The 15,143-nt window shown below is 36.2% G+C and overlaps 2 protein-coding genes across 4 annotated transcripts; one reads left to right on the forward strand and one right to left on the reverse strand.

Moving 5' to 3' along the window:
• Nucleotides 1-1,639: 1,639 nt before the first annotated feature.
• LOC111434352 (pentatricopeptide repeat-containing protein At2g13600-like) lies at nucleotides 1,640-7,060 on the reverse strand. 3 transcript variants are annotated; one of them, XR_002708931.1, is made up of 3 exons: nucleotides 4,616-4,740; nucleotides 1,917-4,521; nucleotides 1,640-1,654 (listed from the first exon to the last, which is right to left on the reverse strand). XR_002708931.1 is itself a non-coding variant. In XM_023071786.1 (3 exons), exons 2-3 carry the CDS (start codon nucleotides 5,366-5,368, stop codon nucleotides 2,127-2,129), a joined length of 2,757 nt encoding a protein of 918 aa, XP_022927554.1. In that variant the 5' UTR covers nucleotides 5,369-5,408; nucleotides 6,763-7,060; the 3' UTR covers nucleotides 1,917-2,126. The 3 variants fall into 3 exon arrangements, 2 of the variants coding, with proteins under 2 accessions (XP_022927554.1, XP_022927555.1); XM_023071786.1 differs by lacking the exon at nucleotides 1,640-1,654 and adding exons at nucleotides 5,319-5,408; nucleotides 6,763-7,060 and having other exon boundaries at nucleotides 1,917-4,833; XM_023071787.1 differs by lacking the exon at nucleotides 1,640-1,654 and adding exons at nucleotides 5,319-5,408; nucleotides 5,671-5,775 and having other exon boundaries at nucleotides 1,917-4,833.
• Nucleotides 7,061-9,179: 2,119 nt separating this feature from the next.
• Nucleotides 9,180-15,086, forward strand: LOC111434387. Its single transcript, XM_023071852.1, has 9 exons — nucleotides 9,180-9,395; nucleotides 11,307-11,470; nucleotides 12,162-12,266; nucleotides 12,408-12,464; nucleotides 13,362-13,442; nucleotides 13,734-13,768; nucleotides 14,123-14,212; nucleotides 14,295-14,454; nucleotides 14,599-15,086. The coding sequence occupies exons 1-9, from the start codon at nucleotides 9,251-9,253 to the stop codon at nucleotides 14,713-14,715; spliced, it is 954 nt and encodes a 317-aa protein (XP_022927620.1). The 5' UTR covers nucleotides 9,180-9,250; the 3' UTR covers nucleotides 14,716-15,086.
• The last annotated feature ends 57 nt before the right edge of the window (nucleotides 15,087-15,143 follow it).

The following is a 15,143-nucleotide window of genomic DNA, read 5'->3' on the forward strand; positions in this document are numbered from 1 at the left end:
TAATACGATATTGTATACACCACAATACTATGTGTGCTCCCTTCCCTCTGTGGTATGATGGTAGCATGAGTGTAAGCTAGTTGAATGTTAGATTCAAGGAGTACGTATACGAGCTCACCAAGGGGTCCATGTGCGAGTATGTAGGCTGTGTGTAGAGAAGTACTATACAGCCAATTTTGCCCGTACTGGAAGTTGAGACCAAGGCTATGAAATGATGTTTTATAAAATGATAGGTCCCAAACATAACTGTATGAGATTGCATTTTCTAACCCTAGTAATGGAGTTACAAAACTTAAGTCACGTGCTATTCTTACTTTTCAAGTAAAGGCAATGCACCTCCACAGATGACGACGTCACGACGATGGCCATGGGATTGAAGCTAGGGTAGATGTGTTTTCATGTTGATTGCACCTACACAACTGCATTGCATACAAGGGTTGGTTCATTGTCCAACCAGTTTGACTATACGAGCTTCAATCCAATCAACCAATAAATTAAATTTAAGTAACCTATTCGGACCTCTTTAAAGAGATATGCCCTCACAAAGTTCATTTATTTATTTAATTTTTAAGAATGTGATGAACAAATACTGAGTAACACATCGAATCAATCTAGAATTTTAGAAAGTCGAATCTTAGATACATGTTTGGGTTACGAGGGGCGAATAGGATTTAGCACCGACTTGAACACGAACTTGAAGGTTGTCGCAGAGAGATGGGCAAGAAACTCCGAGTTAAACGTAAGAAGGCTCGAATCCACAAGGTTGGTGGCTGCATTCGCAAGACATCTGAACTTAGCTTCCATACTTGATCTTGATATAATTTGTTGTTTCATTGAGCTCCATCTTACCCTATTCCTGCAAAAAATTAAACCATTTCCATCACTTGGATCAGAATGCCCTTGAAAATCACTGAGTCCCTTGTAAACAGCAAAGAATACGCTTCACAACCCTCCAATGCAAAACAGTAGGAGAATCAACAAATTGGCATACCTTGTTGACACAATATGCAAGTTCACCACACGTTATGGGTGCATGCTCGAGTTAATGAGTGCATGCGCAGTTACTATTATCTCAATCCAGATCATTTGAAAATTGTTCACAATGAGTCACGTTCTTCTTGAATGTTCTACGTATATGTGCGATCCATCACGACAAAACAAAATCAATTTCGAGCTAATGAGAAAGAATACAAATACACAACAAATAATTATAGCCTACCTATTACTCCGACTCCGTTTGATAATCATTTAGTCCCAAAAACTAAAAAGATTATAAACACTACTTTCACATCCGTATTTCTTTGTTTGTTATATACTTTTTAGGAATATTCTCAAAGTAATTTAACCTTTTCCGTACGAAATATCAAAATCATTGTACAAAAATCGTGAAAAAATGAAAGCAACTTTCAAAAATAAAAAAGAAAAATGGAGAAGAATACGAACAACTACAAGTTCGACGACGTATGATATTCATTAACTGTACATATCTAGAGCATAGATACAACAAAACCTGTAAATATGTACCTCTGCTCCAATAGTCATTGGCCTAGGAGTTGCAAAGATGCTGGTTTTCTCTTTGGAATGTTATTGAACACATAAGCAATAGCCATCAAGGAGTAGCAATGAATGTACACATGTACTCCCTGCTTCAGATCTATGCATGGTTAGCAAAAACAGAAATATCAAAATATATCAAACAACATGACCAAAATCACTGTTTGTTCGGCAGACAATTAAATTGCACCAACTATACAATAGAACCAATTGGAATTTGAAGCAAAGAAACTGAAAATGAACAAAACCAACCTATCCTTCTTACAGAATAAAAGGCCAGAATAACAGGTAAGACACCTAAGATTAGTGCGAGAAACGGGAAGCATTTGAAACATAAACACTATAAAATGGAAAACAAATACCTTTCACTCTCTAATGTCCCTGCATCTTTAATCGATTCGTTTAGAGTCACGTAAACTCAAGACATGATAAAGCCAGCAAGTTGAATCAAATCACTGGATGCACACCCTCACGTCATCCCTTTCACAGTCACTGGTGGAGATGAGTTCAGTAATGTGCTAAGATTCTACCTATCCTTTTTTAAATCAAAGCATCAGAATTCAAGTTTATGACTACCAGTAATCTCCACAAGAGCAACTCCCATTCTCCAAGTGATGAAATCGGTGCCCATCGCGCACAACAAGTTTTCTCATGGAAACAAGAGAAATCAATTTCATCACCTGGTGACAATCGTTGCAAACTCGAAGGTTCTTCATCACATGGATTGGCATCCAATCAGGCAAGCTAATCAAACCAAAGGCAATAGCAAGCTTCTCACTATGATAGCCAATCGAACTTGACGCATCGACATAACCATAATCATCTTTGATCTTCTTAACAATGTCTTCCAATGCCTTATAAATATCCTTGATTTGTGGATGGTTTGTGTCATTGACAGTGAAGACATGGACCCTATTGCTCACCTCTATCCAGCTGCAACCAGGATCTTTCTGTACTCCTTTCTCTCTCATCAACTGTCTCACATCAGAAACACATTCCAACTTTCCAGAGCTGGAGTAGACATTTGCTAGCAGAATGTAACTTTCAGAGTGTTCAGCGTTCAATTCTAGCAAGTTCTTCATTGCCACCTCTGCCATTTCAGTGTCATGGTGGATCCTACAAGCGCTGAGTAGAGTGCCCCATATGGTGACATTTGGCTTAAATGGCATTTGATCAATCAGATCCATGGCCGACTTTAGTAACCCAGCTCGACCAAATAAATCTACCATACACGCAAAGTGCTCGGGAGTTGCAGAGATGCCAAAATCTTTAGTCATGGAGTTAAAGTAATGTTTTGCTTCTTTTACAAGGCCTGAATGGCTGCAACCTGAGAGAATTGCTACATAGGTGATATGATCAGGTTTGCAACCAACCATCAACATGTTCTGAAACAGTTCAATCACCTTCCTGCCTTGACCATTTTGAGCATATCCTCCCATTATTGAGTTCCAAGAAATCAAGTTCTTCTCTTGTATTGAGTCAAAAACTTTATGCGCATCTTCAATTTTACCACATCTAGAATACAAGGTAATTGCACTGTTAGCAACTGAAACATCAGAACCAAGCCCTACTCTTACTGCTTGGGATACTATTTGTGTTCCAAGTTTTGAAATTGCTAACTCCGAACAAGAACTAATCGTGGTAACAAAGGTGACCCAATCGGGCCTAACTTCTTGTCTTAGCATACAAATGTATAATTTTAAACCTTCTTCCCAATAACCGTTCTGGAAATATGCACTTAACATTGAATTCCAACTTATGACATTACGCTCTGGCATTCGGTCAAAATAATCCTGTGCTCTTTCTACATTGCCATTGCGAGTGAATGAAGTGATCATTGTTGTCCATGAAATAACATCTCTAGCAGCCATTGTTTCAAAAGCAAGATTTGCCTTCTCAACATCTCCACATTTTGCATACATTGTCAAAGTAGCATTGCCTACAGGCAAAGATGAATCCATCCCAGTCTTCACCGCAAATCCATGTAATTGCTCCCCAATTGAAATATTTTCTTCTCCTTCACATACACCAAGAATAGTTGCAAGAATAAAGCCATCCATAATAACACGATCTTCTCTCATTCGACAAAAAATATCATAAACTTCTTCTTGACTTCCAAACTGTGCAATTCCACTTATTAGTGAAGTCCAGGTTACTACATTGCGTTCGGTTAGTGAGTTAAATACCCTTTTTGAAGCTTCGATGAGTCCACATTTTGCATACATATCTACCAACCCATTGCCCACCAAAACATCTAAAAAGGGTTCAATGCGGACAATTCGAGCATGCAAATGTTTACCCCATTGAAAATCATAGATATTGGCACATGCACTAAGAACGCTTGCATATGTCATTGAATTTGGTTGACAATCATGAATCCACATCTCAACAAACGTACTAAGGCTCCGTGTGTGCAGGCCATGTTGAGAAAATGCTGAAATGATTGTGTTCCAAGAGACGGAATCGTGTTCAGGCATTTTCATGAAAGTGTCAAGTGCTCGTCCCATCTCGTGTAATTTAGAGTAACCATAGATCATACTATTCCAACTAAATAAGCTTGGCTTTTCAATCCTTAGAAAGACCTGCTCAGCAGCATAAATAGCACCACACTTTACATACATATCAATGACAGAATTTTGGATGGCTTCGTTGTTTCCAATGCCATATTTCACTGAGAGACCGTGCAACTGAAGAGCTATCCGTAAATAACCAACACTACTACAAGCCTTCATTGCACAAGAGAAAGAAAACAAGTCAGGAACACAATCTGAATCCCGAAACATTGAAACAAAAAGCTTAATAGTATCCACCGCTTGACCGTTACGGAAGTAGCCCGACATCATTGCAGTCCAAGAAACAGCATCTCTAAGGGGCATTTCACCAAACATCTTTTCTGCTTCCCTTACTCGACCAGAATCCAACAACCCATTAAGAATCGTGTTCCAAGTAATGACATTGCGATGCTCGCTATCAAAGAAAATCCGAAGAGCCTCACTTATTAATCCACATTTTGAGTACATATGTAAGAGATGGTTTTGGAGGAAAACAGAGGAACACAAACCAGTGGAGATGAGTTGGCCATGAAGCTTTGATGCAATGGATATTGATCCAAGAAAAGTACAAGCTTTCATGGCCTCAAAGAATTTTTGGGAGAGTTCCATGTAAGAAAGCTGAGCAAAGGGGTCATGACCGAGATTGAACCTTCCATAGAGGAATTGTTCCTGAGTTGAAAAACGGCGAACCTGAGGAGGGAGGCCATGGAAGAGCCTGAGGAAGAACCTGGAAATAATCGAAGTGAGAAAGCCAAACTAATAGAACTGTATACTTGCATCTTCAAAATTATAAATGCTCCATGAATAACTTCCATTACACTAGTTCAGAGTTTCAAAGAAATTCATCAACTTAATGAACAAGTCTGGAAATTACCATAAGCTCTATCAAACATGTGAGAAATTCAAAAATTACAACCTATATGTATTCACCATATTAGAAGTAGTTTCAAAATGATAAACTCCATCGACCAATATGAAACTATAAATGTATTCCACCAATAATCATGCTTATACACAACTTGTACTTAGCAACAACTGGTAATCATATAACAGAAATATAAAAGCCAAAAAGATTAAAGATTATAGCTTCCATAACTACAGAATAGCCTAGCCAAATAGCATGTGATATATTTCCTAAAAAGTAAAATAAAAGTATAGCAATCACAAACTCTATGGTAGAGCCGTAAGGAGGAGGGAGTGAGAGAAATAGACCTTGTTTTGGGGAGACATGTATACAATGCAACCTTTGTGCAACAAAACATTTGTGTCTGATATTAAACTTCCTACGCCAAACCTGCAAAACAGAAAAGACACGTATCACTAATACATGATATCACCTTATCCACATGGAACAAGTCCCATCCAACAAGAGATTTATTTAAATACATGAACTCGCCTATAACATATATACACAAATGATGTTTATTAACTCAAAAATACCAATGAACTGCAAGAGAGCGGATGGTGAAAAACACTATCGGCACTCACAATTGACAACAAACTCCAAACTCAAATATGTCAATAAACTCCAATACTTCATATCACAATCTCCTTACAAACTTACATATTCCTGAACCTTCTTATGACGATTTCTTCCCTTCAAGATAAACCCTCGAGTAGTTTTTTTTTTTCTTCTTTTACTCTTCTAACAGGTCCCTCCCCAAGGTAAAGTGGAAAGAAAAAAAAACCTCAACTAAAATACATGAAAGTGGTTAGCTTAGGATTAAAATAATGCAGCAGAATTGAAATAACAAGACTCTTGAACCCATCATCCCAAAAACCAAAAATAGAAGTGCATTCCAAGAAAATAACATTTAGATGAATCTAAACTTTTTATTGCCTTGAATATTTAACTAGTATAACATCCCTAATTCGATTTACTAAAGCACCAAGAATTCGAACTATTGCTAGGAATTGAAAAAAACAATACTGCACAACCACTTTCTATATGGTTGTTTGGCAAAGTTCCAAATGTTAATAATGTGAGAAATTAATAACAGTTGAAATAATAAAAAAAAACAAAATCAGTAGCTCATAATCTCAAGTACTAGGACAAAGCCGACACTGCACTAACCAATGAGATACGTGATGTTCTTATGAGGCAAAAACAAATACTACAATATTAGCTATACAAATGATAATATCAAGGCTTTGTCAAGTAACCAATTCATAGAACTCATTGCATACTAGGTCCACCCCTACTAAGAGATGTAGGCCCCCTTCTCATTCATTAATGTTAAATACTTCTGAGAAAATATTTTGCTGGTTTTTGTGTGATTCCATATCAGAAGACGTAAATTTTGTTTACCTCCCATTGCAAGTTTGCTTCGCAAATTTTCTTGCACTGAACCTCTTCATCTGGGATTAGAGGTCTTATTTGTTCCCTACACTTGCTGGTCATTTAGTTGTAATCTTATCTATATATTTAATTTCAAATGGCAAATGATACATTTCCTCTCTTTCTATTCCTGAACTTCAAAAAAAGTGTACGCCCAGATTCTACAAAGTACCGAACTAATCAAGCAAAAAGGTAAACTGTTCAAAAAAACTATCAGGGATACTATAATTTGAACTCCATGCTTCGACAAAGAATTCATCTAGACAGACCTCATAATGCTTACGGTATGGAGGATTTAAAATCAAGCATGAGACTTACTTCAAAAAATGTGAGCGGATCGGGCCGCCCACCCTCTCTTCTTGCTTCTCCCTCCCGCCGCCCCTCCCCTGTTCAGCTTCAACTCCGGCGACCTCTTCCGGCGGACGACGAGCTGCAGTCCATGTGCGACAGTCCGTCCAGTTGACGAAGATCCACGGCGTGCTGCTTCTGTATGCAGCGGCCAGTCTCCTTCTCCGACAACGAGCAGACGGCGATACACAGCTTCCTGCGGCGGTTTTCACGACCGGCGACTCAAAGCAACAATACCGCGCGTTTCTCCTCGGTGAACAGAAACCAAGAGCTAAGGCAAAAACAGTGTTCAAAGAAAAACAACATACCTTTATACAACATTTCAAAAATACTTTAAATTTTAAAAAAAAATATACTTACAATTAGATACCCATTTAAAAAATATTTAAAAAATTTGAAAAACGTCGCTAGAAATTTCGAGGATCTCAACCAACCACCCGTCTTCCCCGACACCCACCTATACCCAACATCGACCAATGGTGCTCAGGTTATTTCAGGAAAAGTGAATTCCAGATATATCTTGTAAATCCATCACTAGCACATATTGTCCTCTTTTAGTTTTTCCTTTCGAGCTATCCCTGCAAGCTTTTAAAACATGTCCGCTAGACAGAGGTTTCCACACCCTTATAAAGAATGTTTTGTTCTCCTACTCAACTGATGTGGGATCTCACAAACATATCTGTAAAAGAAAGAAAAAAAAAAACATACGTTTACCAAGTAAAGAAGAAGAATCTATGCGTTCAAAACTCGGGTCGGATCTAAATCTACTCCAGGTGCACGTCCAACCCAACGTTAGTGCATCTAACCCGTGCCCCAAGAAGTAATACAATCATCCAGCCCACGAGCAAGTTTAGCCCAACTCCAGCACACCCAAAATACACGGCCCACTTCATTTCTGCAAGCACGCACTCGCGCATCCGCTCCGTAAACCGACCTAACTTTTAAGTACATTAGGCTCGTTGATATCTTCAAATCAAATATTGTGGGTCCATATAGGTTGAATCAAATGTTGAGGAACAAATATGGGCCAGCTCTAAGAATATCTAGCGACTCCAGTCTATGGCAACCAAGTAAGTGGCTCTACTGTTCGCTTGGTTGGACAAATTTGTATGATGTATGATGATGCGTGCCTTATTGCCCCTACATGTGTCATGATTACGATTGTATCCTACACTATGTTATACCATGTGTGTACTATGTTGTGTTATGCCATGTTTATAAGCTATGCTATAGAGTGACTATGAGATGCTGTAGAATTATGTTATGATGTTGATAATCTATGATGCATAAACCTCTATACACCACGTCATGTAAGTTATGCTACGAAATATTTGACATAAATTATGTATGCATGATTCATAGGCTTGTTACAGTATTAAATGAATGGAGACATGATCTGTATCATAAACTTATGTAATGATTTTAAGTTATGGGGACCTCATACATTATTGTGTGTTATAAGTGGGATACTTCCCCATTATGATTAGTACGGACGCATAAAGAACCCCATAGCAGGAGGTCTCCATAAATATCGTAAGGTACGTGTCCGTACTAATCATAACGGAGAAGTATCATGATGCATATGACACACAAAAAATGCATGAGGTTCTCGTAACATCGAAACTCTATTAATTTATAAAATAATTAGTCTATTAATTATGCATTCATAATTCTGGTTAAATATTTTGTACGTAGCATAGCTTACATGGCGTGATGTATAAAGGTTTATGCATCATAGATTATCAACATCATAACATAATTCTACGACATGTCATAGCCACTCTATAATATAGCGTACAAACATGACATAACACCACATAGCATAAAGTAGCATAACATAGTATAACATAACATGACATAGCATAGTACAATGTAACATAGACACATGTAGGGGCCACGGGGCACATGTCATCATACATCATACATTCATCCAACCAAATCAACAGTAGAGTCACTTGCATGGTTGGCCTAAGCCAGCATTATATTAACTTATATTTGGTGCGAGCTCGAAACTTTCATCTGCAATCCAAATCAACTTAGAAGATCATCAAGGGACTCTCGTGATGGATGTAGCTCTTCTAATATTTTCAGTGAGTGAAGACTATCCCCGCAAACCGTTCGATATAGTTTCGGTTCATTCATGTACCTTTTTGAGTTTTTCTTAGTCATCCTATTCTTAGGATCGCTTGTCTTGATTCATTCATGTACCTCTCATTTACTCGGGTATCATAATTTATTAATCATCATATCGTTATGATCTCTTTCATTTGAATGCACTCTCAGAGTCGCATATAGCCTTCAAATATATTTTCAATTTATTTTATTTTTAAATTAAAATGAATTTTTTTAGAGGTATTTTAATAATTTAGTCGAGAAATAAAGTCGAACTCAGCCGGCTTACAAAAATGCTTCCCGGAAAGATATTTTGGTTCCCACGATTGTGAAGCTCGGATAAGCCATGGAAACTCTTTCTATGGTTACATGCTTCACCTGCAAGCAGACTCCACCGCCAACCAGATTCCTATCTCGCACAGCTACAGCATTATCTCATTTGCAGAAATCAAAGCTCCATATTCCATTATCGCGAACAAGAATTCGGGCAGGTCTGTTCTCCCGTACTTCTTTTCACATTGTTAGCTTGATTTTCCTGTGGAACTGAGAAGAGCGTAATGACGCGATCCTAGAATCGAAGTTAGGAGTCATTTTTCGGAATTTCGGTTTGGTGATTTGATATTCTATCGATTCTGTCCAATTTGAAGCTGTTTGGTTTCTTCAATTGGCAGGTGATTATAATGGGGGAATTTGAAGTTTTTTCCACTGAAATTCAACAGCGTTTTGATAAGAAACTGAACGCTTTGTTCTTAACTCTGTATACGTAGAGATAGGGAATTAACAGGTAGTCTTACTTCTCCCATGTAACTCAGTTTTCATTGATCCCAACTTCAAGGACACTAGGATGTGAAAAGTAGATTATTCGTTTGAGTTGTTGACGCATTCTAACTTCTAAGCTACGTTTCCTGAAGGAATTGGCAATTTACTGTGGAAAGCCAAAGTTACTAAGTCCTATTCTTCAGAAAAGCCAATTTTCATGCGGTTCCTCTCCTTAGAAGAACCAATGGCTGAAGAATGATGTCAAGCTATTATGCGATCCCAGGATGACTCATGATATTTTTTTTTTAAGAATCAGAGAGATACTAGAAAATAGAGCTTAGAGAACTTGAATGATTTTTCCTGCATCTTCCTCCTTCATTCGAGTGGTAAATGCTCACTCACTCTCTCGCTGCGTGATTTCTTCACTTAGAGTTGTGAATCTAGTGAAAGTCGAAGGCTAAGAAGAATGTGTCAAAAGTTGAGATAACGTCTGGATACGATAATCAGACGATTCACCACAGAATAATAGAATAAGGAAAACCACTGTTGAATCAACTTGAGTTATCAAGTCAATAGTTATAATTAAGAACTAGGATAAGTAGGGTGGGTAGCAGCTAATATTTACTAATGCAGTAGGATTAGTGGTAAATTCATGTTAAGCTTAATTCTTAGTGGATTACTTTGTTAATGCCTTTAGTATCTGTTTTTATTTTTATACTCCCTTTAGACTAGAATCTCTCTCATGTATTCAATAGTATTTGATGCAAAGCCTTTGGTTTGAGGGTAACATTAGAACTTTCAATGATAAAGCAAAAAAGCATAGTTTGCTGCTTTGACAATGTTTATTTTGTAGGCTTCTCATGGTGTAAATTGTATCCTTCCTTCAATGGCTATCTGGAATGTTGTTTTTTTTTTTTTTTTGCTTTGAGCCTTTGTTTTTCTTCCTCTATTCGTAATTTGATAATTTAATACCATCTATGAAATTCATGTTTTCTTACTAAAAAAAGTATATCATTCTGTTAAATTTTCTTCAATTAATTTGATTTTGCAAACTATCTAATGGCCTTGAGTGCCTTTTTATACGTAACCTTTAATTCATGTTTTTAAAAAATAATTCAGTAATATTAATATGTTTTCTTGAAATATTCTTTATATATGAAAAGGATATTATTTGACTATTTTTTAATCAAGTAGGATACGATCAACTTCAAAAGTTTTGATATCATTAATATATAGCAATTGTTTTTTTTTATTTGTTCTTACAATAATATATTATAAAATTCATCATTCAGCCCTTTTCAAATTTTTGTAATGAAAAATATATTAATTTTCATGAAGTTATTGATTAAATTGCATGTTATCTATGCATAGATACTCATTAACTATTTATTAATAATTGTTTATATTAGATATAAGTACATAGTAATTTACTCGGCTATTTGAAACTTACAAAGATTTTGTCCTCTTCTTTGGGCTTTGTACTATTGACACAATGCTTGTGATTTTCCTTGCATTTTCATTAGTAGTTTCTTTACTACAAGTAGTTTATTATTGTTATTTTCTGGCAGCCTATTCCAATGCTTTTAACTTTAAGTTAGCTAACTAGCGCATGCTGATCTTCACATAGTGTCTTGTTTTTTCAGTAAGTGAAATTGCAGAAGAGGATGTTCTACAAGCATTCTTTGAGGAACGAAAACTAAATGCAGATTTTATATCAAAAACTTCTGATATGCTTTGGCAGAGGGAGGTCGTGAAATTCGAAGATGTGACTGATGACAGGTTTACTGATACTTCCCAAGAAGTACTGGTACAATATGCTTAGCATTTTTAATGCTTTCAGTTTCAATTTTCAATTTATGATAGCATTTCAATGCTTAGTGTTTATGATGTCAAAGGGAGGTCTGTGCATGATAGCCAGCCATTGGAAACTAAGAAATTAATATGTTTCTACAATATTTAAAGAACATATTTGTATCGTCACTTTGGTACCCTAGTAGCATTTTGTTACTCTAGCAGTATGATAGTAGATATCTTCCAACTTCGTATTAAGTAGATGAAACACAGGCTCAATCATTGTTATGTGAAGAAAATGATAAAAGTTGTGGCTATGCCCATCTAATTTTTCAGGAAGATGAACAAATAACACCAAAATGTTCTATGTAATAACACCATCTAATTTTTCAGGCTATGCCCATCTAATTGTTTGCAAACTTTTTGGCTATAGTAGAAGGAACAGACACTGAATGTGAGTTTCCACGTATGCTGTTGAAATCAGTTTTTTTATCTGCACCACATGTACTGTACATTACACTAAATTGATGAATTTCATGTAATTTTGAAATCTTTGTTAATTTTCTGAATACTAAACTGTATTTTGAATGGTTTTATCAATGCTTAAAATGCACCAAAACGGTGTTCTGCTTTTTTTTTTTTACCTTCTTCAGAGGATAGTGTAACCTCTTGTATTTTCCCCTTAATTCTTGATTTACAACTTGTAGGATGATGAAAACAATGATGGTGGTGGATTTTTGAAATTGTCCGCCACTCAAGCATGGGTCTCAGGTGGTACCTCTGCACCAATCAATAAAAAAGCTGGTGATAAGGTGTGCCTACTCCAGCTCTTATGTTATGAGTTATAGAATTCATTTTATATGTGGTTTCCATGAATCAGTTTAATTGCTCTGGATCAGTTGCCAGATAAGATCAGTCAATCACTTTCCTTAACTCTCTATTTTCTTTAACAGATACTGCCAGATGACCGTGAAAGAAGGAAGAAACTAAATTTTCTCAAATATGAAGCTGTATGATACTTGAACTCAGTATGTTCATTGGTTGTTTATGTAAGGTGGTAATACTTTTATGTCATCTAAGATCATCTTGATATAAAATTAATGTCTGCCCTTCAATCACTAAACTTGTCCAAAATCAAAATTTCCCATATTTTTCAAAGTTCGTACATAATATAAATGGGTCACCAAAAGAGTTGGGGCTGGATTGAATTGGGGCCTACAGAGGTAAGAGCCTCCCAAGGAATTGTTTTCATTTTTGAAACATAGGCGGTTGAATGGACCAAGTCTAGCATAAAAACATTTGGCCCAAACAACCCTTAAACCTATAGTTCGATTAGTTGGGCTGTACTGGCTAATTGGGCCATAAGCAGACCTTATAGTTTTATATTTTTAATAACTGATTTTAGGAAAAAATTATGAAATTATTATATGTTTACCTACAAGCTTAAATAAATTATTTTTTTAATGGAAATCAGTGATATATTAGTCATTAATAAATTCTTCGTAGATAATATTCATAATGCATTTTAACCTACTTTTTTTTTAAAGTTTCTATAGTAATTTGTTGAGCATGTAAACTTTCTGTGCTTGCACACTTATTGGTTTACAGATGCTTCCATTTTGTTTTCTTTTCAATTCGCATGGGCAGATGAAGTTTTGCTCCTTGCACTACTGTGACTTTGGCGTTGATTGTATGAGATGCTTTGAGTATAAAATTGATTTGATAAAGTGCTCCCTTATGTAATCTAGTTGCATTTAAAGCTTTTCTCCTTTTCCTTTTTCTTTTGTGGTAATTTACTTTTTGGCTACATCATGAAACTACAGAATAATTGGCTAAAAGTGATGGAAGATGAACCTTTGACCATTAAAGAATTTGGAAGTTGATCACTAATTCCCTTTTTAACACAGCTCAAGAGGGAACTGATGCTTTTGTCCGTTGGCATTGGAACTGCATGCAGTGGGTATTGCCTGATAGTGTTTTCGTTCCAGGTATATTCCAATTGAAGAAGAAAGGGCATTATCTTGTGTGCTACAGTAAATTTTTTGGTTGATTTACAGTTATTTTAGTACAAAGTAGAAGGAAGGATGCCATTATAGATTGGAGTCATTATATTATAATTTAGTTGCTATGTTACTTAGACTCCAGTATCTATTTCATTACATTTATTGGCCTGGATCATCTCATTTTCTTCAAGTGACACCTCACTTTTTCTTAACATGACTCATGAGTTGAGAGGAGCTTGCTTGCTGATGAAGGAATTTATTTGTTTTCCTGTTCAGGCTGCTATTAGTTATGCAGTAGGAGCCCTTTCGAGGTTAGTTGATATGAGTTTAATGTTGCTGTTATTTTGTAACTTCATTTTGGCATGCTGTGGTTCACTACCAAGAGTTAAGTTTTCATTCCAAGATTTGAAGTTTTCAAACAAGATCTTGGTCAGGATATAAGAATAAATATTAATTAACAAGACTCTTCCAAAACAATTTCTTGGAGAAGTTTGTAAGATTCAAAGTGACCTCTAGTCAAATCAGTTTTTGCCTCCTACGGAGGAAATTAAAAAAAAATATATCCGTTCTCAAATTGTGATTAGATTTCTATTGCACATTTATCAGAGAAACCTTGTTATTTTGTTGTAATTGTGCAATAACATCTGGGATTATCTCTAATGCAGCTGCTTATACCTCCAGCTATTATATCGACATGCTGACAAACTATCTAAAGACACGGTTCCCGATATCTTCACGCAGAAAAAGACGAAAAAGTATGGATAAATGCCATAGTCGGTCTATTTGTTTATTGAGTATAACTTGTTTGTCACAATCAACATTCATTCTTTGTGCCAGAATTGGAATAAGAAGTGAAGATATCCAGAACGTGTTTGAAAAATCAGTGAGGGGAAGTAGCATTGCTCTGTCATCTCCTAGGCTTTTGATTCCTGCTGCAATATATGCAATATGGATCCTCTCTCATAAATATCTTGCCAACGACTTCTTCGACTTCCAGGTAACAAATGACTATATGTGTGGACCATTTCATCGTTTTAACCAATTGAACTAGTTTCGAGTTGAAAAGTCTATTTATTTTAAATGCATGTAGCCCCGAAAATAACTCTCTTATGTTGTCATGTGATTCTCTTCCTGTGTTTAGCTCACGCCAGCCATGGTTGGGATGTTTGTCTATAAAGCAGCTGCACTTGTTCAAGTTTACAGGGACAATGAAAACCTGAAATTGGACTTTCCAGAAAATGATGGGGGCTCGGCATAACTGCGCCACGCTTTTCGACATCAACCAGCGACAAATGACCTGTCCATTTTATGTTTGAAGCAACTGCTGGTTGCAGGTCAGCGTTTTAACTCCCTTTCCTACACCATAACTGATATGGAGAATGATATGCAGACGTTCAGTAATTCAATCAAACACCATTGGGATTAAGTACTATGCCATTTCATGTTTTAGTGCACAAATGTTTGGCTGCTTAGTGAAGAGAAGAATTAAAGTGCCCTGTTTCTGCCATTACTGAACCCCAGTTGTTGGTCGAGTCGGTTTTAGCTAGGCCAGGGATTGATATGTTATTTATGAGTTATATGATTGAACTTTTTCTAAGATTTATTTTGGCAATCATCAGATTACAGCAATGACCATTGTTTTTTTTTTTTTTTTTTTTTTTTTTTTTTTTTTTTTTTTTTTTTTTT

The sequence above is a fragment of the Cucurbita moschata genome, unplaced genomic scaffold, assembly GCF_002738365.1.
Source record: "Cucurbita moschata cultivar Rifu unplaced genomic scaffold, Cmos_1.0 Cmo_Scf00044, whole genome shotgun sequence".
Lineage (NCBI taxonomy): Eukaryota > Viridiplantae > Streptophyta > Magnoliopsida > Cucurbitales > Cucurbitaceae > Cucurbita > Cucurbita moschata.

Coding starts and splice junctions, on each gene's coding strand:
- LOC111434352 (XM_023071786.1), bottom strand. CDS start 5,368: ATGTTTTGTTGCACAAAGGTTGCATTGTATACATGTCTCCCCAAAACA. Junction 4,834..5,318: donor ACATGTCTCCCCAAAACAAG/GTCTATTTCTCT, acceptor GATTATTTCCAG/GTTCTTCCTCAGGCTCTTCC.
- LOC111434387 (XM_023071852.1), top strand. CDS start 9,251: ATGGAAACTCTTTCTATGGTTACATGCTTCACCTGCAAGCAGACTCCA. Junction 12,465..13,361: donor ATTTTCTCAAATATGAAGCT/GTATGATACTTG, acceptor TTTTTAACACAG/CTCAAGAGGGAACTGATGCT. Junction 14,213..14,294: donor ACGCAGAAAAAGACGAAAAA/GTATGGATAAAT, acceptor TCTTTGTGCCAG/AATTGGAATAAGAAGTGAAG.